Genomic DNA, 24490 nt, shown 5'->3' with positions numbered 1-24490 from the left:
ATACTTTCAGTCTTCCCAGACCATAGAGTAGCCGAATGGCGCAGACATTTCTCCCTTCCGGATTCAGATCACCTTTGGCTCGCATGTTCACAGGCACCTGCTGTGCGTGGGATTACCTGAATACCTGAACTCCTCTTTGAAAAAGGCTACAAGGCTGAACTTTCTCAGCAATGTATTAACCCAGGAGAATTAATTTCCCTCCGCGCTCTGCAAAATTGCCATTTAAGTATAACGTCAACGACGGGGGTCGACAATCCACCTCCCCCCCCCCCCCCCCCACCCCGGCTGAAGGCTGCGAAATGCGCAACGTGATCGTCAAACCGCGCCGTATATGACGTCACCGAGGCGCGCTCACGCACACGGCCCGCCCCCGCACGCGCCCGGCGCAGACGCGGGGACGGCTCGTGCCCCTCAGTCCGACATGGCCGACTTCGATACCATTTACGAGCTGGACGAGGAGGACGAGCGTGTGGTGATGGACGAGCACTTGATCCGATACACGCCGGATCCTGTCGTGGTGCGAGGGGCAGGCCACATCACAGTGTAAGTTTACGTGATGCAGGGGGTATGGTGGAGACCACCACCACCATCCGGTAGGAGTCGGGCTGGGAGCCGGCCTTTGCTGACAGTGAGCCGGCCCCGCTGTAACCAGGCAAGGGACGCGCAAACGCTTCCACGGAGAGCCACAGCACTGCAGTGGCTTCGGGCTCCTCTTGTAATTTGCAGATCGCTTCCTGTTTAATCTCGAATTTACAGTATTTTTAAATTCCTCGCGACTGTTAATCACTTTCAGCTATTACCACTTTTATAATGACATTACAATTTATTGTAAAACCATCTGATCCCCCCCCCCCCCCCCCCCAGCAGTTGTCACATCATTTCGCAAGAGCTGGGCATTCTGTCACCAGTAGGAAACTGCTTCGTGAAATTTATGTAACCTGAACGTTTTGGCTGCTAGTCTACTCAAGCAAATAGCATTTAATTTTGATCACGCGATGACGTTTCAATGAGTGTCCCATTTTAAACCCAAATTATTGTGATCTGTTGGTCCGAAGGTAAAAAGCCCTGCGTTTGTGTTGATTCCTTGATATTTATTCGTGATTTCATTGATTTAATCAGCGATGCAGTGTTACCCTGTTTTGCAATGCTTTAATCATCGGCTTTGAATAAATGCACCTCCCTTTTTGTTTGAAGTAGAACTATACAGGTTATACCTACATGGTTGTGGTTTTGCCCTTCCAGTTGCCTTTTGTACAAAGATTTGGAAGAATCCTGAAGAAAATGTTTGAATCAATACCTTTTCAGGTGATTCTGTTTCTTGATATTGAACTAATCCATCTCACTTAACAAATCTGAATATTGGTGATATGGCTTAACATGGTAAAACTGTTGTTTGTCTAAAAAGATGGTCAACAGTAAATCTGATTTGTAAATGCAGGAGGGCGATACTGCGGGGAGGGCAATGCACTTTGCTGTCTCAGCACCTTTGTGTTGTTAAAAGCAGGGTATTATATTGAAATTTGACACTTCTGATACAAATCTAGTAATTCGAGGAATATGAGAACTCCGAGAAATTAACTTTCCAATGAATAGAATAGGCTGCTATTATGGAATTGCTGAAGGGAAAAATATGCTTGTACACAGTTATTTCATGACCTTGGGATGTCACAGCCAATTAAATATTTTAAGTGTAGATGTAGTTGTTGTAGTGTAAGTGCCACAGCAGCCAATTGGAGAAGAGCAAGCTCACCCAAATAGAAATGTTAAAAATTGACTTGGCAATCTGCTTTATTTGATATAGCAGAAATAAGTATTAGTTAGGACACTAGGAGTAACTTGCCTCAATTCTCCAAAATAATGTCATTTTATCTTTTGTGTCCAGTAATGGAGGTGGGGGTGTGCTGGGGATGTTTTTATTGTCTCATGAGAAGCTGTCCACTTCAAATACCTTTTTTAAAAATAAGGAAACTAAATAAGGTGTAATATTGGTCACCTGATTTTTTTCAGTTATTTTGTACCATGTGTTTGTACCAAAACTATGGTTTGTGTGTATGCTATATGCAATTCAGTGATTATGATATTTTAAGAGAATATCAGTACATCTATTTGACCATTAGTATTTTCTCCAACTACTTGGAGATTCTTCAAAGTGAAAAATTGTTAAAGCTTTTCCTGAGTATGGGTAAATCAAATTGTTGTAAATGAACACTTGTCATTAGATTGGAGTGAATATATATGTGTATACAATGTGGTGCAGTATTGAAAACACATAATATTGTTTGAGCCACAAAGGTCCACTGTTCTTCAAGTCTGCTTGCTATCTCGGCTACTGGTGACAATGTTGTTGGTGAAGGTTCTGCATTAGACTTTGGCATCCTTGCACATAGGGGAAAATGGTTCAGCAAGGAGCTTTGGTAAATTGCTACCTCACGCTTTGAACATCTTTTGAGATTTATTCACATAGTGCTGGGATGTGAACTTTTTAAATGGACGAGGGGAGTGAATGTGAAGCTGATTATGCAGTATTGTAAATAGAAGGGAATGATTTCATGGGAGATGAGAATTTTTTTTCAGAAAGCTGGGAATTGGTGGCAAGGCCAGCATTCATTGTCTGCCTCCAGTTCTCTTGTAAAGATAATGGAGAGCCATTTTTTAAAATTGCTGTTTTTCTTATGGAGCAGTTGGATAGGGTTTAGACCAGCAAAACAGGATGGTGATTTATTTCCAAGTCATGGCCTGGCAGGGAAACTGCAGGTGGTAGTATTTGCATGCACCTATTGCCTTTGTTCTTTTTGGTGGTGGAAGCTACAGGTTTGGAAGGTACTGTCGATGTGGTCTGAGTAAGTACCAACAGGTGCAGCTTAAAGGAGGATATCTTTAATATGTAAAGTCAGAGTTAACTTGTGAAGTCAGAATTCAATGCAAGACTGTTTTCTTTGGAAAGGAAAAAAAAAATATGAAAATAGTCTATTTGTGATTCTAGTCAATCAATAAAATTGATTTCAGGATTCCGAAGTTATTCAGGATAATGCATGAGTGATTCATGATTCATTGTGTTGGGGAAACTTCCACAGGCATGTTGTGACTTGATAATGGTAATTGACATCTGGGAAATAGAAATAATGACATCCATGGGATTTGATTAATGCAGTGAGCCATTATATTTTAGACCATATTGCCAGAATGGCAAATGGAATCAAATTCAATATTAATTTTCTAAAGAAAATTGAATATATTCTACATATAAAAATGTAGATGTGGGGAAATGGGAAGAAGTGACTTCCTACCTATGTAAGATGTATGGGCTCCAGTGCTGTGATTGTTTTTCTGTGAACCTGACTGCCTTCATCCTCTCCTACTTCCAGCACGTTAAGTAAGTGCACACAGACATCAAAACAATGTTCTAACTATGCTTGTGAATATGTACAAAAAGGTTGAATCACAAAAATGGGCTTAGTACTAGGCCCAACAATGTTGAATCACCACTTCCCTCCTTATGAGTAATTACTTCCATTGGGAATAAATTTGTTTTTATGAGCAATTATATCAAGATACTGAAATTATTACGGCAGGTTTTTGAGAACATGACTTTATTATGTTTGTTGAAAGTAAAAAAAGAGATTGGGTTCTTATTCTTTTTGTGAAATGTTGGAGAAGTGAATCCTTTCTCAAACAGTAGATGAAACAGCAAAGGGAAGGTAATAAAATATCAGACTGTGATATAGGACTTTAAGAAGAGAGCAAGGAAGTTTGTAGGGAGAACTAAACAGTCTTCAGATTAATATAAAACATACAGGAATATATTGGAGTGGAAAAATCAAGTGTTGTATTGTTTAAGGAGGAACAGAGAAATGAATACAAAACAAAAGTATTGATTTTTCTGTTATACCAAAACAAAGTTGGATGTGATTATTAAATTCCTCTTTACTTTCACCACATTTACAGAAGAAAATCCTAAATGTAATAATCCAAATAGAATTAAGTAATTTTGAAATTAATTCATTACAAATTCCCAACAGATAGAAATAGGTTAATCAAATGAATTTCTGTAGGCAAACGACATTTATTCTTATGTAATAAGGGAGGTGGGGTATTAAGTTTGTTGTTTCTAATAAGTGTATTTATTAATCAATGGAAATTGAGATATTAGAAATGGTAATGAGAATGAGAATTATTCTGTCTTCTTCCTTTAGGTTAATTAGTTGAAACTTGAAGATCACTGTAGAATCAGCACCTGCATTTAATCTGGGCAATGAGCAGCCTACTTGACTCCTTGATGTATTGCACTCCTCGCAGCAATGGAACATTTTGTTTTTGCTTGTCCCTTGGCTGTCAAATGCATTTAGTAAAGTTTTCTTTAAACTTGAAAGTAGTGGATATTTAGTGAAAATCAGCATTATGTTGGGAATTGTTGGGCTAAGTTTTCTATCAGTAGTGTTAGAGGAGCCCCACTGGCTTGATATTTATTAACATGGATTCAGAAATTTGACACAAACACAAAGGGACATTAGCACACCTAATAAAGAAAAATACAAAGTGTGAAAGCGGGTATAATAATGTTACATCAAGTTTGATATGAGGGAAAAATATATTGGCATGACTACATTAGTATTGAAATAAAGACATTCTAAATTTTACAAATGTATTATGTTAATTATCAATTCTTGTCAAGCACTATTTGGCAGAGCTATTTGATATATAGATATTCACTATTTGATATACTGAATATCTGAACAAAACATAGAACTTATGAAAGCATGTCAAACAGAAGGGCAAATCATTAGTCATTATGCATTGCTGTTGTTTATTTTTGAGTTAAAACATAATTGATAAATTCCAGGATTGGTATTGACTGTTTTTAGATATGAGTGCCTTCTGTTCCTTTCAATTAAAGTTTGTGTCAAGTTGCTATTTGGAAAGATGAAAGTTGCCTTGCTGTAGTGATTCAAGAGAGTTTATTGTAGATACAGCAGATGCATTGGTGTACAATAGACTAAATATCAATATATTTATATTGGATTCTGGTGTATTGAAACATGCAACATATATCTCAGAATAATAATCCATGCTCAAACTTCAGATTTTGACCAAATGCTATTGTAATCATTCTAGAAAACAGATGGTAGAATTTGTATTGTACTAATCCATCTCCCTGTAAGCAGGTTTTTGAGATATGCTGCTTCCACAATTGTATCAATTTTGCTCTTCAGTGATAGACAGCATCTCACTGTAACTCATTTCAAAGTTCAGAGTGATTATCGAAGTACATATATGTCACCATATACAACCCTAGATTCATTTTCTTGTGGGTATACTCAATAAATCCATAATAAGACAATAATCATAATAGAATCAATGAAAGTCTTCACCAACTTGGGTGTTCAACCAGAGCTTTATTGTCTCCTTCCTTTTATTCCCTCAGGATTTTAAGGATGGCAACTTTTAGCTCTTCACAGCAGTATTCAATTCTTTCATAATAATTTGAAAGATAGATTTCAGTGATGTGACTATAGATGTGGAGGGAGATTTAATTCTGAAACTATTGACTGTACATCAAATCCCTAATTATAGCAATATTGTACAGATGTCCCCTGCTTTATGAATGTTCGCTTTACGCCACTTTGCTTTTACAAAAGACCTACATTAGTAACCTGCTTTCGCATTACAAAGAGGATTTTTGCTTTCACGAAATTTTTTCCCATATAAATTAATGGTTCTTTGCTTTGTGCCATTTTGGCTTAAGAAAGGTTTCATAGGAACGCTCTACCTTTGTACAGAGGAGAGACATAAGTAATTATTAATCTACTATCGGGGCGTCAAATAAATTGGCCTTTTACTGTTTCATACTTTTAAGTTTTCTGGATGAAGTTTTTAAAATTTTATTTTTCATAGAATGGTGAGACCTTTTAAATTGAGAAGAAAAATTTACTTTGAATTTATTTTATGGGAACATTGCATACTTTCAAATGTTAAATTTCCACCCCCCCCCCCACTCCCACTCATTTCATGTTCTTAATGTTTGTGTTAAAGATAAAAAGAATTACCTGATTTGAAAATTTTCTGATCATACATGGTACTTTTGAAAGTAACACTATCTAAAGAAACAACAAAAATCCAATTTGAAAGATAATCTTTCAATTTCAGGGCTAAGCTTTAACACTTTGGTGCACCCTTCACTTTGCTGCTGCCATTTAAAAGAACTCTGGAAATATAATATTAAGAGCAATTGAACAAGACCAGACACTGGTTTTATAGCTTGTTGCTGAAATTTATGTTGGCACATGTAAGGAGTTTGCACAGTTACCATTCTTACCTATAAGTAAAAGGAAACGGAGTCCCCTGGTGACAGGTGTATGTAAAAGAAGTTAGTAGTTTGGAATGTGGTTCCTGGTTATCAGATTTGCTGTTAATGTGATTTTAAACAACCTCATCAAATCAGGAAAAGTGAGTGTAACAGGTCTACCTATATCCTAATGCATCTTTTACTCATCCCATCTGCTTCAGCACATCACACTTTACATTCAATGTTATTTTCCAGTTACCCCCATTCACTAAAATCTATGCATTTCTTCAAGCTCATCTATCAAGCAATTCCTATGACTGAAACTCATCTAGATGTTACCATCAGCATTAATTTTATATTCAGGCATATGACAACAGGAAGACAAGATAGCCCTGGGACAATGCAGTGAACCAGAGGTAGCTGTATACCCATCTCTTAACAGCTGCAAAAAGTGGAAATAACTGAACGATATAATGCACAACTTCTGAGAGCTTCATAGCTATTTGGTGTCAGAATTCTACCTAAAAGAGTCATAATGCACCACAGCACAAAAATACTTCAGTCAATCTAGTCCAAACCAAACCATTAATCTGCCTATCCGATTGATCTGCACCCAGACCATAGCCACCCCCTTGTACCCCTCCATTTACCTAACCAAATTTTTCTTAAATATTGAAATCGAACCCATTACCACCACTTGCACTTGCACATTCTCACAACTAATTGAGTGATGAAGTTACCCCGGTATTCCCCTTAAGCGATTCACCTTTCACCTTTAACCCACAATCTCTAGTTGTCTCACCCAACCTCAGTGAAAAAATTCTGCTTGCATTTACCCTATCTATACCCCTGATAATTTTGTATATCCCTGTCAAATCTTCCCTCAATCTTCTATGTTCTAGGGAATGAAGACCAAACCTATTCAACCTTTCCCTATAATGCTGGCAACATCCTTGTAAATTTTCTCTGCACTCTTTCAATGTCTACTCATATACCGATGTATAAAGGCCAATGTGCTATAAGCTTTCTTTAGGACCCCACTACCTGTGATGCCACTTTCAGTGAATTATGGATCTGTATTCCTAGATCCCTCTGTTTTGTCATACTTCTCGGTTTCTTATTACTCTCCAGACTCCATAAGATTGATTAGATGCAACCTACCATGCAAAAAGCCATGTTGACTATCCATAATAAGTCCCTGTCTATCCAAATACTTATATATAAGGTCCCTTAGAATACCTTACAATAATTTTCCCACTTGATGTCAGACTCAACAGCCTAGTTTCCTGGCTTATTCTTAGAGCCTTTCTTAAACAACAGAACAACACCAGCTGTCATCCATTCCTTCAGGACCTCACCTGTGGATAAGGATGCCCTAAGTATCTCTGCTAGGGCCTATACAACTTCTGTACTAGGCTCCCACAGGGTCTGAGGGAACACCTGATCATGTGCTGGGGATTTATCCATCTTAATTTGCCTTAAGACAAGAAACACCTCCTCCTCTTTAATCTGTATAGGGCCCATAACCTCGCTGCTGTTTTGCCTTACTTCTATAGACTCTATGTCCATCTCCCAAATACATACAGATGCAAGATATCCATTTAGAATCTCCTCATCACTTTTGGCTCCACGATAGATTACCAGAGGATCAGTTTGTCCCTTGGTATCATTTTGCTTTTAATATTATCTGTAGAAGCCCTAAGGATTCTCCTTCACCTTGACTGCTAAAGCAACCCCTGATTTCCTTCTTAAGTGTTCTCTTGCATATCTTGTACTTCAAGTATTTCATTTGTTTCTACCTGCCTTTACCTGCTATACACCACCTTTATTTTCAGAACCAAGGCCTCGCCATCTCTCAAAAACTAAGGGCCCCTGAACCTGTTATCCTTGCTCTTTATTCTGACAGAAAAAAGTAAATTCTGTTCTCTCAAAATTTCACTTCTGACGGCCTCCCTTTAACCAAGTACACTTTTGCCAGAAAATAACCTGTTCAAATCCACACTTGCCATATCTTTACTGATACCATCAAAATTAGCTGTTCTTCAATTTAGAATTTCAACTTTAGAACCAGACCTATCGTTTTCTATAATTATTTTGAAAATAATTCATTATGATCGCTAGACGCATCTTACCACATTGCATATAACAATTGGAGTAAGCAATAAAGGGAAACATAACCATGTATTGATATAATCAGGTATTGATAAACATTATCTTGGTCTAATTTAAGTGTTTCGCCCTGACAGGACATTTATGCATTATGTAGAATGAGAGCAATACCTTGGAGAAGGACATTCACTGGAAATGCATTTCAGAAAATTATTACCAACTATATTCCAGCTTGGATGGTCCAAATTGGGCCTTGTTTCCAAAAAGAGAATGGTGCGTTTACATCTGGTAGTATACACATCACATATGATTGTGTATAGATGTGGAGTTGGGGAAAAGCAGTGTAAGAATCTTGGCTCAGCTGGACACTTTGGTGGGCATCCATGTACAGTGGTAGCAAAATGAACTTTGTACCACAACCTAAATCATTTTAGAAGGGTTGGAAGAGGTGGTCTTGAGCACGAGTAAATCTGTTGTAGGCATTTGCTATGATGGAAGAATTTGTGTCATCACTGCAAATGATGGTCTGTCCAGTTATGTTTTTCTAGTAGTTCAGGACAGTGAAATGTAGATATGATTAGAGACGTGTATTAAAGCTACATGTGAAAAGTGGCATGTTTTAGGTGATATCATTTGGGGTGGAGTATCCTGGTTACTTTACACCCAGCAGGATAGCTGTTATTGGCTGCTCATTAACAACAAACATGCACAAATTTTAGCCCACATTATTCTGAGAATTAATTTAATTCTACTTCAATAAAAATCTATTGCAAGGTTTTTAACTTACTGACAAGCTTAAAATGTAGAAGTCAATTAACTTTTAGGCTTGGTGATATTTTCAGTGAAATAGTTTTATCTTATGTTGACAAATTATGGTCATATGACCCCCCCCCCCCATCCCACTCTTTACTGTATTTCTGATCTAATCCATAGTTTGGATTGTATGATTGTAGACAAAGATTAAAGTTTAGCTTTATTTGTCACGTTTACATCAGAACATTGAAATACGCAGTGAAATGCGTCATTTGCATCAAAAACCAACACAGTTCAAAAAAGTACTGTAGGCAGTCCACAAATGTTGCCTTATTTCCAGTGCCAACATAGCTTGCTCCCCACCCCCCCCCCCCCAACCTAACCCATACATTTTTGGAATGTGGTAAAACACCAGAGCATCTGGAGGAAACCCACACGGTTGAGGGGAAATGTATAAACTCCTTACAGACAACAGCAGGAATTGAACCCTAATTGGTGATCCCTGACAATTAAAGCTTTGCACTAACTGCTATGCTCCCATGCCACCCACAATATTTGAACCATTCAATACTTTCTGTAATTGTATATAATGTTTAAATTGTTCTTTGCCATAAACAGACCTTTATAAATGTTTATGTGCACTCCATTCTAAGATAAAAAAAGAATTTTAAGGTGACAGGAATTGTTTCCTTCTCTTCTTGATTTTTGTATATAGTGGTAATCTTCCTGCTATATCAAACTATTTCATAAGCTTTATTTGCCTACATTTAAAATCATGATGTTTTTCACACAATTAATCAAAATTACATCTGCATATCTGTTGAATTAGTAGTAAATCAGGAATCCCAATGGGAATGGTTTCTACTCATTTTGGAAAATGTCCTAAGTAGAAATGTTGGTTTGAAACATGTCTTTTTATTATATTGTAACACACATAAGATGCTGGAAGGACTCAGCAGGCCAACCAGCTTCTATGGAAAATAGTAAACAGTGACATTTTGGGCCAAGACTCTTCATCGGGACATCCAACATTTTGTGTGTGTTGCTATGGGTTTCCAGTATATACAGATTTTCTTGTGTTTGTGGTTTTTATAATAGTTTTTCTCTTTTTTTACATACTAATTGGTTCTTTAGTGTTATATCATCTTGCTTTAGAACCAGCATTACAATTTGGATATACTACTCTGATCAGAGGTAGAATTGAGGTGGTGTTTTGAAAAGTATACATAAATAGACTACAATTTAAAATTTGAGAGTTATGGAAAGTCTTTTCATTCACATATTTACGATTGAAAGTTGATGTTTGTTTAAAAAGACAGAAGTGACTCCCCCCCCCCCCCCGAAAGTCTGTAATGTACATGTATCAACTCTGAAGGGGGAAAAGCACTTAAAACTTTGAAACTGATTTTATATTTTATTTCATTCCCAATTGGTACCATATCATTGACTCATCCTCGATGATATTTTCTTTATTGATTCAAATAAATCTATTCTTATTTGAGATTAGAGAGACATTACATGAAGTTATTTTGCAGGTTGAAATTAACACTCTTGTCTGTCTCTGTCCTGTGTAAAATATCTGTTTACTATGAAATAAAATTCTATTTGAGTGGAACTTAAACAGTTTTATTTGGTTTTTTTTAGGTTTGGCCTCAGCAACAAATTTGATCCAGAATTTCCTTCCGTTCTCACAGGGAAGGTGAGTTGTATTTAAAGAACTGGCAATTTTCCTCTGTTAGTATCTTAATTTCTTTCTCTCCTTTCCTATACAGCATGTATTGCTGTCCAAAATTTATTCAGAGAACCAGAAACTAAACTGATTCATACTAATTAAGCAGAAATTTTCCTGATGTACTTAGCTCCTTCTACTGAACTAACAAAAGGAGATGTTGGGTCATATAGACCAGATTCCATGTTTGGTCCTTGATCCATGCAGATCAATTATTTCTGATGAGTTTATAAATTTGGCTTATAATTTTGCTTTTGTAGCTGTGGATCATGAAGGATAATATCGAACCTGCTTTCTGTGTAGTCTTTGTGGCTAAAATGAATTCTAATGTTTTAATTATTGTCCTTTTTAAAATTGACAAACAATTCGAGCATTTGGCTCGAAGGCTCAGTAATATATGAGAATCCACTGACATATCAGTTATTAGGAGTTACATGTATTTTAGTTTCTTATTTCTCTTTGATAGCAACAATTAACTATTAAGCGAGTAATCCTAAATTAGTAAGTAACTTTATAATGGAATTTTAGTAGACACCAATTAATCTGAATTTGCCTTGATTATCATAATGTTCAAATTCACATAATGGTATCAAAACAGGGTTAAGAAAGAACATTTACTGTGGGTTTTCATTGTATAGAAAGTTTCAGATTATCAACAGCTGAATTTATTATTTAAGACATAGTCTAATGTTTGGTGAATTTAGGAAAATGTCGGTCTTTATTCGGTAACTACCTAGACAAAGATAATTTATTCTTTTGCTTGTATTTGTATTCTGCAATTTCCTGTTTCAGAATCATCATTATGGGTGTGATACAGTTACATCAATCTATGATTCATACTGCTAACTTGCATAACAAATGAAAATGCCAAACTACTGTAATTCTGTTCACTGTGATCCATTGGTAAAATATTTTCTTCTGAGTCAGAAGGTTGTGATTCAGATTCAGAGATTTGAATGCATAAGTCCCAAATCAAAACTAGACTACTTAGCTGCATTGTCTGAGGTGCCATCTTTAAAGTGGGGTATCTACTGATTTGCCACATAGTGAATATCTATTAATTTAATTTCAGGATTAATTAGGGGTTAGTGCAACAATTTTTCATAGAGAATCAAAATGGCCACAAAAATAATTGAAAGTTTCCAAAGTGTTCAGTATTTGTTGCTAGTAGTTTTGTAGGACTGCATTGTTTTTTGTGACTAATCCACATCAAAGCATTTAAAGATCTTTGTTTTCATTCTTCAAAGTACCCTCCTTAATTCTCCAAAAATTGCTTATCTTTATTCCATTCATTCAAATTATATTTAATGATTAAGCATAATTCAAATGTTAATTTGATAATTAATGAGTTAAATTTTGCTGAGGATTTTTGTGTGTTTTCCCAAAATACCACCCACATCTTTTCCTTTCCTGAAGCATTGAATGCTGGTTAGATTACAGTTCTGCAAACTGTAAACAGTTCTCAGATCTCCCAAAGAGTTTGTATGTCTTTGATGAATATTTCCAGCAGTGATCAGTTCAGTCCTTGAAAGAAATTGAGATTGAACCAATGCCACATAAAAATAGGTATCAAAGTGAGTAGCTTTTTGTGGCTTAAATGCTCACAGTATTAACCTACCCTGGTAGAAAAATGTGGTTAGATGACCATTAAGAGCAGCTGGGGAGGTGGGGTGAGTTAGGTGGGTTGGGGAAGAGAATCAGTGCAGAAATTCAGCATAATAATTAACACTGTAGGTTTTTGAGTTATTATCTGTATTTGCACAAATTTTTTTTATAAACTATAGATTGTAACTTAAACTATCATGAGTATAATCCTGAGCTTTCCTTTCAATGATTTGCTTAGAACTTATGATCATAGTTTTGTTCTTGACCCAGTACTTTCTCTTTGCTTTCTCCCATTACAACATTAGAACTGAAGTGTAGATTAATGCCACGTATGTTGTAATGTACAGCTACCAAGGAATTCACTAGATGAGTAGACACTAATACTTACTGGGGGGAAAAAAGAGCCTTCCCACTCTAAATCTGCAACAAAGCAGGGGCTTTTTGAGAGGTGGTTGTGCATTGCAGAGAAGTGCAAGCAATAAACCAAGTTGCATTGTGACTGTACCTGACAGTTGATAGATTACACGGTTTATTATGATTGAAGAGGTATGGTTAGCCTGCTGGGCTTTGCCAGTCTTTTCACTATTTGTGAAGTGTTTTTTGCATCCTGTCGTAAAATGTTACAACCATGTTTTATTAGCAGGTCTAATATAGAGGTAGGAGGAAGTATGGCTCATTTGAAGTGTGGGAATAATGCTTCCTGAGCAATAGCTAATAGTTACTTGCATTTTTTGCAGCAAAATACACAGCTCATTGTTTATAATAAATATTTTGTTATTTGCTAATAATTCAAAGGTGCTTTTTGACCTTTGATTATATTTGCAAATGTGTAATATTTGAACATTTCTATTAAGGTGTCTTGTACAAGTTATAAGGAGTATTTAGTTCATTAATATTAAAGAGAGTCAAAACCTGCTTTTTATAACGGCTGGATTGATAATAAATAAGTTTCAAAACTATGTATGCCCATTGCATTTGAGGCTCAACTACTGAAACAGTGAGTTCAATTTAATGCACCACAGTTAATGGCACTCAACGTGGAATCAATTTTCGATGTTCAAAAAGCTAGAGGATATCTGTAATGGGAAAACAGCACTTCTGCCTTGGTTAGTTTAAACTAAGTTAATGAGCACTTGTTTTTCCCCCTGCACCTGTTTCTTTACCTACACCTACCCCCTTTTAAAGGATAATGCAAGACTTAGCATGCTGTTTAGAATATTTTTGCTCATCTTCAGTTATTTAGGTGATCACTTGCTTTGGTGTTTAAAATTGTAAGAAAATATAGAAAAAACATTTTGTAAGCTATATTGTTAGTGTCCATTTAAAAATATTCACATTACCTCGCATGTCTAAAGAAAAACTAATATGTTACTTCATTGTCTCATTAGACAACTTTCAAAATAAGAAATCCAGTATACGATGTCCATAAATATGGAATGATTATTGCATCTTGGGAATTTAATATATCTGATTTTAAATAATATTTATATAGCGTTCATAATTTTGACTAGCAGAAAATAGAAAATAGTATTACAGTGAATCTTACCAGAATACATGAAGGGAGGGAATGAGAATGAGGATAGAATATCTCATTATATTAATTTCTTTTCTGCATTTTGAAGCCAAATAGAAAAATGGATAATGAATTATTTAAGAAAATTGTAAGAATATAGATAGCTTGCTCATCACTTTTATATTGAATTCACTAAATACTTTAATTAAATTGGATGTTTGCAATGTGAACAGAGCAGATTGCTAGTCTCAGGTAGAGGTTACAATCAATGTTCCCTCTAATTTTTAGTACTCAGTGTGTGCAAAAATTTTACGTTGTGCAAATATTTTTTCTGTGACAAAAATATATGCGCACTGAATGCACACATGGCACAGTTTATGTAGGTTTACAAAATATTTGACATAAAACTGCACAGAATAGCAACAAAATGACATACATATTTAAGTCACTCAGTTACCTTTTCTCTCTGCTGTCGTTGGCATTTACCCATTTTTTGTAAACTGTGTCTAGACTAATAGAACTACCATCCAATTGATAACTTTTGATTACCATTAACATATCCAAATGACATTCACCTAAATGGTTTTTCAGCTTGTTTTTGAGTTGATTCATTTGGCTAAAACCTCGCTCACAGGCTGCACAAGACACAAGAAATGTTCCCCCAATGACAATCAACTGTGCAAGGTTGCAAAACTGTTCATTTTGAAATACAAATGCCACCATTTGAGCAAAGTTAAGAATCCATTTGAATTTAATTTTTTCTTGCATGGAAAATTTGAAATCATTTAACTATTACAGTATTTTTCAGCTAGAAAATCATGATACTTTAGACATAAGGCATTAACTTGTTCATCACCAAATGTGAAGACACAATCTGCAATTGCGGAGAAATCAAAAGCTGACCATTCTTGTACCTCATCTTCAGGAAACCTTTCTTCTAGATGAACACAAAGACTATTTATAAAAGTCAACAGCGAACTTGTATCTAATGTGACATTTTCTTCATGTTGTTGGCTTAGCAAAACTTTAAAGAAATTTGCAGTTCTTTTGCGCTTCACGCCCTTTGCCTCTTTTGAATTCGACGTAGTGAATCAATATTTTTTTCAATAAAAATTTAGTAAGCTATCTATAGGATTTGAAATAGATCTTTGTAAACTTTACAATGTGAACTGTCCGCCAAAGATGGCTGCCGCCGTGATGCAGCTGTACAAAGTGGAACAGGAAAGGTGAGGTGACGTAAATTAGTGACGTGCATTGTGGTATTTGGAAAACCGACTAGTGAACAGAAACATTTAGCTAAAAGATTATTTTCAATAACTATAATTATTAATTACTATATTATTTTAGGTAACTAACCTTTTGTGTGCATATTAACTTCCTTTGTGCGCTGGTTGAAAAACGTGTGTGCACACACACTCGTACAGCTTAGAGGGAACACAGGTTGCAATATTGTCATTGTACTTAAGTGGTATACACAAGAACAAATCAACTGAAAACTGTAAATTGGGCTTGTTTCATTGATAGCTGTCAAAGAGATGTTTCTTACTTGTTTGCTAACAATTTAAAATGTACCTGTTTTGCTACAGACATCATTTTGATGCATTCTTTCTGGTACAGGTGGCCCCAGAAGAGTATAAAACGAGCATTGGTCGGGTAAATGGATGCTTAAAGAAAAATCTTCCCATCAATGTGAAGTGGCTTCTTTGTGGTTGTTTATGTTGCTGTTGCACCTTGGGCTGCAGTCTGTGGCCTGTCATCTGTCTTAATAAAAGAGTAAGTAGTGTGCAGTTCTTCATAAATTGTGAATTGTGTACAAACTAATGCTATTAAGTTGGTCTACTTATGAAACATTGTTTTTAGCCCTTCTCAAAGAAATACTGATTTTCTTGATCTTGTACATGTGCAAAAAGCAGTAATCCAAAAGACCATGACATAGGAGCAGAAATAGGACATTTGACCCATCGAGTTTGCTCTGCCATTCAATCGTAACTGATCCTTTTTTCCCCTCCTCAGCCCCACTCCCCAGCCTTCTCCCCTTACCTTTGATGCAGTGTCCAATCAAGAACCTACCCAGCTCTACCTTAAATACACCCAATGAACTAGCCTAAACAGCTTCCAGTGATACCAGATTCCACAAATTCACCACCCTCTGGCTAAAGAAATTTCTCTGCATGTCAATTTTAAATGGACACCCCTCTATCCTGGGGCTGTGCCCTGTTGTCCTAGACTCCCCTACCTCAGGAAACATCATTTCCACATCTACTCTGTCTAGGTCATTCAACATTTGAAAGGTTTCAATGAGATCCTCCCTCAACCTTCTAAATTCCAGCAAGTACAGACCCAGAGCCATCAAACATTCCTTGTATGATAACCCTTTCATTCCAGGAATCATCCTTGTAAACGTCCTCTGAACTCTCTTGTATGAGGAGCCCAAAACTGTTCACAGTACTTAAGTTGAGGCCTCACCAGTGCGCATAAAGACTCGGCATCATATCCCTTCTTTTGTATTCTAGACCTCTTGAAATGAATGCTAACATTGCATTTGCCTTCCTCACCACTGACTCTCCCTGCAAGATAACCTTTATGGTAACCTCTATAGTTGTGCCGTGGAAAGCATTCTGATAGGCTGCATCACTGTCTGGTATGGAGGGGCTACTGCACAGGACCGAAAGAAGCTGCAGAAAGTTGCAATTCTAGACAGTTCCATCTTGGATACTAGCCTACAAAGTACCCAGGACATCTTCAGGGAGCGGTGTCTCAGAAAAGCACCCAGGGCATGCCCTTTTCTCACTGTTACCATCAGATCGGAGGTACAGAAGCCTGAAGGCACACACTCAGCGATTCAGGAACAGCTTCTTCCCCTCTGCCATCTGATTCCTAAGTGGACATTGAATCTTTGGACACTACCTCACTTTTTTTTAATATACAGTATTTCTGTTTTTGCACATTTTTAATCTATTCAATGTACATAATTGATTTACTTGTTTATTTATTATTTTCATTTATTGTTTTTTTTCCTTCTCTGCTAGATTATGTATTGCATTGAACTGCTGCTGCTAAGTTAACAAATTTCATGTCACATCCCGGTCATAATAAACCAATTCTGATTCTGTTTTTGGATTTTTCCCCCATTTCGAATATAGTCTGCACATTTATTTCTACTACCATAGTGCATGACCGTTCTCCTAGTCTGTCTAAGTCCTTCTGTAGTTTACCTGTTTTCTCAACACTACCTATCCTTCCACCAATCTTCATATCATCTGCAATCTTAACAACAAAGCCATCTATTCCAGTATCTAAATCATTGATATATAGCATAAAAAGAATCAGTCCCAACACTAACCCCTGTGGAACTCCACTAGTCACTGGCAGCCAACTAGAAAAGGATCCTTTTATTCCCACTAATTATCTCCTACCAATCAGTCAATGCTCTAACCATGCCAGTAACTTTCCTGTATTATCATGGACTCTTAATTTGGGAAATCGCCTTGTATGTGACTCTTTGTCAAAGGCCTTCTGAAAGTCCAAATATACCGTACATCAACCATTTCACCCCCTTTATCTATCCTACCTGTAATTTACTTTCAGCAGGTTCATCAGGCAAGATTTTTCCCTTAAGGAAACCAAGCTGACTTTGTCCTATCTTGCCCTGGGTCACCAAGTACTCCATAACCTCATCCTTATCAATTGATTCCAATATCTTCCCAACCACTGAGGTCACGCTAAATGGTCTATACTTTTCTTTCTGGTGCCTTCCTTTTTCATAAAGAATGGAATGACATTTGCAATTTTGCAGCCCAGTGATGTTTGAAAGATCATTTCTAATGCTTCCACTATCTCTACCGCTAACTTTTGGTTTGTTGTATGCCCTCTCTTTTGCTTTTGCATTAGCTTTGACTTCCCTTGTCAGCTATGGTTGTACTATTTTGTTATTTGAGTATTTCTTTGTTTTTGGAACACATCTATCCTGCACCTTTCTTACTTTCCCCAGAAACTCACAGCATTGCTGCTCTGCTGTTATTGCTGTCAGCATCTCTTTCCAATTTACTTTGGCCATCTCCACTCTCATTCCACTGTAATTTCCTTTACTCCACTGGTCACTATTGTTATATGTGGTAACTCCGAAACATAAAACTAATTGAAGGGAAAACAAGGGAACCAAGAGATAACTCACATATGTTTGTTTTTTCACTTTAAGCAAGGCACACATGTATAACGAGGTGATGTATATCATTCGCGTAGTTTGTACATATAACCGTAATGAATTATATAAATAATAAAGTGTGCAATCAAACAATATATTTACAATATTACTCGTATATTACTGATATATTAAATACACAACAATCATCTTGCCTGAGCAGCTGGTGTCCAAGTTTAATCTTTTCCAAGTATTGTCAGACAATTTGATCATTGGGGTTTTCAACTGACTCTACTATCATCCATGTTTATTTGAGGAGCTAGTTGAAGAATATACATTCAATAACATTACCTACCTTTACACATACAGACTGGCCTGTTTTCTGCTGTGTTCACAAAATAATATTAATATTCAAAGATCTCAGCATTTGGCTGTTTTATTTAACATGAAATATTTCTTTTCAACAACATATTAAATTATCTAGGACCATGGTTTTACATTTAGAAAAAATCTTTATATACCAGGCTAAGAAATAAGCTAATTTGTTTGTACGTTCTTTTACATGATACAATGTTTTTCATTTCTCTTTCCCTAATCCAACTTCTTATCAATGCAGTCTTTGTTCTTTTTTACCTGGTCTTATTTGCCTTAAACTTCAAATATCTGCAACTCTGCCATTTGCTGAAATTCAAAATCCTTTATGTCTTTTACTCACTTTTCAAAATTTTCTTTCCATTCAGGATTTTTCCAACAAATTTTAAGTCTTCTGTTTTGTTCTTTTGTTCTTGTTTTGTTGTTTTGACTCCTCACTGTAAATATATAAATGTCTCTTAATAACTTAGGTTCTTGCTTTTTGTCTTTTTTTTTTTGCCTCCATCAATGTTGACATGGTGTGTGGGGATTCATATTGATGCATTTTGTGTGGGTTTTTAATAGGTCATCTTTTGAGTAAATTATTTATTGCATTTGTAGCAGTTATTTAGTTTTAATGATTGTAGAGGGTTAATGATTTTCCTTTCTAAATGTTTATGGTTGTGTTTTACATTGATGCAATGGATTAAGGTCATTATTCCTCAGTTGCTTCCTCCCAGTGGTTGCTTGCTCCTCAGAATCACAAGACAGGTTCTGACTATTAAGAGGCACCATTGACATGATCTTCATCATGTAACAAATCTAAGAAAATATCAGAAGATCAATCATCCATAATATAGAGCCATCTTTGACTACACAAAAGACCACAAGAGGATTATAGAGGATCCTTCTTGAATAAGGCTTTCCTCAAAATTGTTACCATCCTCTTCTCTAGGATGTAATGCAACCCATGATTCTCATCAATGGCTTCTGCACATTTATTTCTACTCCCTGTTGCCCTTGTCCTTGAGCCACTACAATTCTTCTCTAGAAGATACACTCACAACATGGCTGGTAAGATATTTGGAGGTTTGTACCCAATAAAAATGAAGGAATAGCAATATATTTCCAAGCCATTTCCCACGTATTAGTTGCTCTGGTCTTCCTTGTTGGTAGAGCTTATTTGTTTGGAAAATGTGAAAAAATTCTTATGGGAGTAATTACATATAGCAGCCATGGTGTGTGAATGGAGAGAGCAAACATTTTAGATGATAATGGAGTAATAATCAAATGGGCTGCTTTGTCTTGTATATTCACATGTTTAAAATTTGTAAGAGTTGCATTCGGCCAGTCAAGCAGATAGTATGACTTGTGCCTTTACAGGTGGTGGAAAGGCTTTCGGGTATCAGTGACTTGTAGAGGATATCTAGCTTGTGATGTGCTCTTGTTGCCACAGCATTTGTGACTAGTCAATGATGATCAACTCCACTCAGAGTTTGTTTAATGTTAGGAGATGTGGTGATGGTAATGCAGCTTAATATCATGCATAGGTGATTATACTATCTTTTTGGAATGTAATGCCATGCCATTTCACTAACGATTTTCTCGTTCCTCCTTGAAAATAGATTTCCTCACCTCCCAGAAATCTCCCTGATAGGGAGATGAACTCCCTGACAGTTCAACTTTTGCCATCTTCACTCCATACCAGATCTATTTCACTTACTGAACAATACAGTGGATTCTAGTTTATTGCAACAGCTGCTTATTTAGGACAACTCTTAAAGAACAAAAACAAATTGAAAATAGCTGGATTCCCTTTGTTTATTTTGAGCGATACCACTTAATTGGAGCAGAACACTGTTGTCAAACAATTTATAACTGGTGTCAGGCACATGTGCTTGTGTAGCTGTTAGACACTACTCCATGTTTAGAGCAAACTGTTTTTAAATAACATTAGTTGTGTGTGCTTGTGTTCAAAGGCTCTGATTTTATTTTGTCACTAATAGTTGGCAAGAATAAGCAGTCAGACAATTCAGAACTGTTTTGTTCACTGCAGTTTCAAGCATTCATGCTTGGAGATCCCAGACACAGCCGGGAGTTAAAATGAAATAATTTCACTACTTCCAAGTTATGAACTACAAAGGTATCGACAATCATCTTGAATGCTACAAGGAAAGTGAAAATTTGAAAGATGCGATTGTCGATACCATTGAATGAAGGCAGTCCATTATCTACATTAGGTGTCTGTGTTGATTTTGTTCATTTATAGTGAATCAAAAGAATGTACCAGCGTAATCTGGATGAATTTCTCTGTTGATAAATATTGGGAACTAATAGACAATTTTATGATACGGTTAGCAGTATTAGTCATGTTCTAATTAGTTTTGTATTTTATTTAAATGCATAATTTGTTATTCTATGGTAGCTTTTTATTCTTTTTTACTAGTTCCTTGAAACTTCAATGAATTGGGGCAGCCGTTTAATTGGGTCAAAATGTGCCAGTCCTGATGTGTCCCAATTAACCAGACTCTACTGTATTAAACACTTGCAGCCTGTGTGTATGCATACCTAGAGATGGTTCTCCAAAATCACTGAATCCTTTATTGAAGCATAGAAGTACATGAATCTAGAGATAACCATTCTAAGACAAAATAACTTCAATAATCTTCCCTGCTGCACAATGTCCCCTAATAATCAAGATCTGCGATGAGATCCTGATTAACTTGAATCACTTCTCAGATTTTGAAAGTAGGAAGGGTAAATAGAAATATGAAAATCTACCATACCCTCCAATGTACCAGCATAACTTTAAGCTGCCTGCTGAAAATTATTAATTAGGAACCAGGACCTCAGGTAACAATGATCCCTGACCATTCCCAATATTTGTCTGATGCACATACTCATGTTGAACAATAGATTCATGAAACAGACATTACACTGTGATCTCTATCGAGGCTAATGATTTCCAGGAGAACAGCAAATGCTTAAATCTCTCTGAGAAGCTGTAACATTCTCCCTGACTTATTGGAATCCCCAGACCAAGACAACTCAACCATCATGGAAGATGCCACCACACACTTGGTCTCTGGGAAAAATTACAACCGGCAAGTGAAACATGAAATAATACAATCAACCTATATGTGTAATATTTACTTGTGCCATGTGAGGCCGAGTCCACGGCTTTCACTTGGGCTTTGTCAGTCCAACAGAACTGGAGTTGATTTAAGTCAACTTTGACCCAAAGGGACAACTGAAGAAATAATCAGAATCAGATTTGTTATTGCTGGCTATTGCTCTCAAAATGACTTGAAATTTATTGTTTTGCAGCAGCAATACATTGCAAAGACTTTGCTATAGATTACAAAATTAAATAAATTGTGCAAAATAAAACGACCATGTTCACAGGCTGGTGGTGGAAGGGGAAAGCTGTTTTTGAATGGTTATGTCTGGATCTCTGGGTTTCTGTCCCTCCTCTCCAATGATAGTATTGAGAAGAGGGTATACCCTGGATGACAGGAGTCCTTAGTGATAGATGCTGACTTCTTGAGGCACTGGCTCTTCAAGATCTCCTCAATGTTGGGAAGTGTGCCGATGATGGAGCTGACTGAGTCACCAACCCTCTTGCAGTCCTGTGCTTTAGAGCCTTCACGCCAGGCTGTGATGCAGCCAGAGTACTTTACACTATACATTTATAGAAAATGTAGTTCAGTAATGGAGCAAGTGAAGTTGAATCAAGTTAACCACTCTGGTTCAAAGCCCTAATGGTTAAGGAGTAATAATTGTTCCTGAACCTGTGTGAGTCATGAGACTCCTGTACCACCTTCATGAGAGCAGCAGTGAGAAGAGAGTATAGCTTTGTTGGTGGGGGTCTTTGATGGTGGATGCTGCATATGACAGTACTCCATGTAGATATGCTTAGTGGTGTGGAGGGTTTTAACTGATGGACTGGGCCATATCCACTATTGTTTGTAGGCTTTTCCGTTCAAGGGCATTAGTGTTTCCATACCAGGCCGTGATGCAACCAGTCAATATACTCTCCACGCATCTATAGAAGTTTGGCGAAGTATTAGATGACATACTGAATCTTTGCAAACTTCTAACAAAGTAGAGGTACTTCCATGATATCTTCATAATGGCACTTGTGTGCTCGACCCCAGTGCGATCCTCTGACATGATAACACAGAAGAATTTAAAGTTGCTGATTGATGCTCTGATGAGGACTGGCTCATGGACCTCCAGTTTCCTCCTCCGGAAGTCAATAATCAGCTCTTGGTTTTGTGACGTTAAGAGGTTTTTTGTTGTTGCACCACTCAGCAATATTTTCAATCTCCTTCCAATGTGTTGATTTGTCACCGCCTTTGATTTAGCCATCAACTGCAAACATCAAGCTTAAATAAAGCTTGGAGCTGTGCTTAGTCTCACAGTCATAAGTATAAAGCAAATAAAGCAGAGGATTAAACACAGAGACTTGTGGTGCACCTATATTGATGGAGATTGTGAAGATGTTTTTACCAACTCGAACTGACTGGTCTGCAAGTGATCAAGGATCTAGTTGCACAGAGATATTGAGGCAAGGTCTTAAAGTTTATTGATTAGTTTTGAGGGGATGGTAGTATTGAATGCTGAGCTGTATAGACAATGAAGAGCATCCTGATATATGCATCGTTGCTCTCCTGATGTTCCATGGTTGAGTGAAGAACCAATGAAATGCTATCTGCTGTTGACCTGTTGTAATGGTAGGCAAATTAGAATGGATGCAAATTCATTTTCAGGCAGAAGTTGATGTGCTTCATCACCAACCTTTCAAAGCACTTCATCACAGTGGGCTAGTCATTGACGCAGGTTAACTTGTTCTTCCTGGGCATGGTATAATTGAAGCCTGCTTGAAGCAGTTGGGTACCTCAGACTGCCGAAGCAATATGTTAAAGATATCTCCAGCAGTTTGATCAGCACGGGTCTTTTGTACTCGGCCAGGTACCCCAACTGGACTGGATGCTTCCTGTGAGTCCATTGACTGTACATTTGCTAGCAAAGTACCGGGTAGAGGAAGTTTCATACTTCAGCGTTTTAGCCAAGCTTGAAGTCCTCCTCCCTTTGTTTTGGTTGTGGCAATGTACCTTCATCTGCTTAAAGGTTCCATACCTGCATGCCTGACAGTTAAGTCTGTCAAATCCTTCAGAAGATCATGGAATCACTAGTTTGTTAAGATGGTTCAAAAGTACTTTTATTCAAGGGAAATTACAGGCTACAGACTGCAGTAAGAGCAGTTCAGAAGAAGCACATTTGGAAGCTATCTTGCAACATCTTACACACTTTTATTGGAAGTCTCCCCATGGAATTTCAGGAATTATATAAGTTGAGCTAAAGAGCATCCAAACCACATTTACAACTGTGTGGTGCTGAAATAAAAAGCTTTGGACAATCAAATTTCTAAGATAAGAGTTGTTAATGTCAAAGTAGATCAAAAGCACAAACTGCAATTTGAAGAACTATTTAGCTGAGCTTACCATCACTCACATAGGTCATGAAATTTGTTTTATTTTTGCGGGCAGCAATACCATGTGATACATAAAATTACTAGAGTACTGTGCAAAAGCCTTGTGTACTTGAGATGCGCACACAGTCGTGCTAGAAAGTTTGTGAACCCTTTAGAATTTTCTACATAAATATGACCTAAAATGTAATCAGATCTTCAAGCGAAACTAGATAAATAAATAACACAAAAATTGAACCTTTTCATTTATTTACTGAGAAAAATGATCCAATATTACATGTATTTGTTGGAATAAGTATGTGAACCTCTAGGATTGTCAGGTCATTTAAAGCAGAAATTAGAGTCAGGTGTTTCAATCAATGGGATGACAATCAGGTGTTGAGTGTGGGACGTCCTGCCCTGTTTCAAGAACATATACGTGGATCTTCACCACCCAGGTTTTTCAAAGTGTGACAAACCTTGATCAAAGGAACAACACACATAAAGAGCTGATGGAATGCAGAGAGCCAGAC

At 36.8% G+C, this 24490-nt stretch overlaps 1 protein-coding gene across 1 annotated transcript in view; it reads left to right on the top strand.

Annotated features, from left to right (window-relative positions):
- Nucleotides 1-375: 375 nt before the first annotated feature.
- Nucleotides 376-24490, top strand: part of chic1 (cysteine-rich hydrophobic domain 1) — a 47393-nt gene continuing 23278 nt past the window's right edge. Inside the window, exons 1-3 of the mRNA XM_059976937.1 lie at nt 376-543; nt 10790-10844; nt 15610-15765. Of these exons, the coding sequence (XP_059832920.1) occupies nt 422-543; nt 10790-10844; nt 15610-15765 (333 nt within the window). The 5' untranslated portion in view covers nt 376-421. The remainder of the gene's footprint in view (nt 544-10789; nt 10845-15609; nt 15766-24490) is intronic.

This window comes from Hypanus sabinus, chromosome 8 (assembly GCF_030144855.1).
Source record: "Hypanus sabinus isolate sHypSab1 chromosome 8, sHypSab1.hap1, whole genome shotgun sequence".
NCBI classification, from domain to species: domain Eukaryota; kingdom Metazoa; phylum Chordata; class Chondrichthyes; order Myliobatiformes; family Dasyatidae; genus Hypanus; species Hypanus sabinus.
This window is presented reverse-complemented; position numbering and strand designations above follow the sequence as displayed.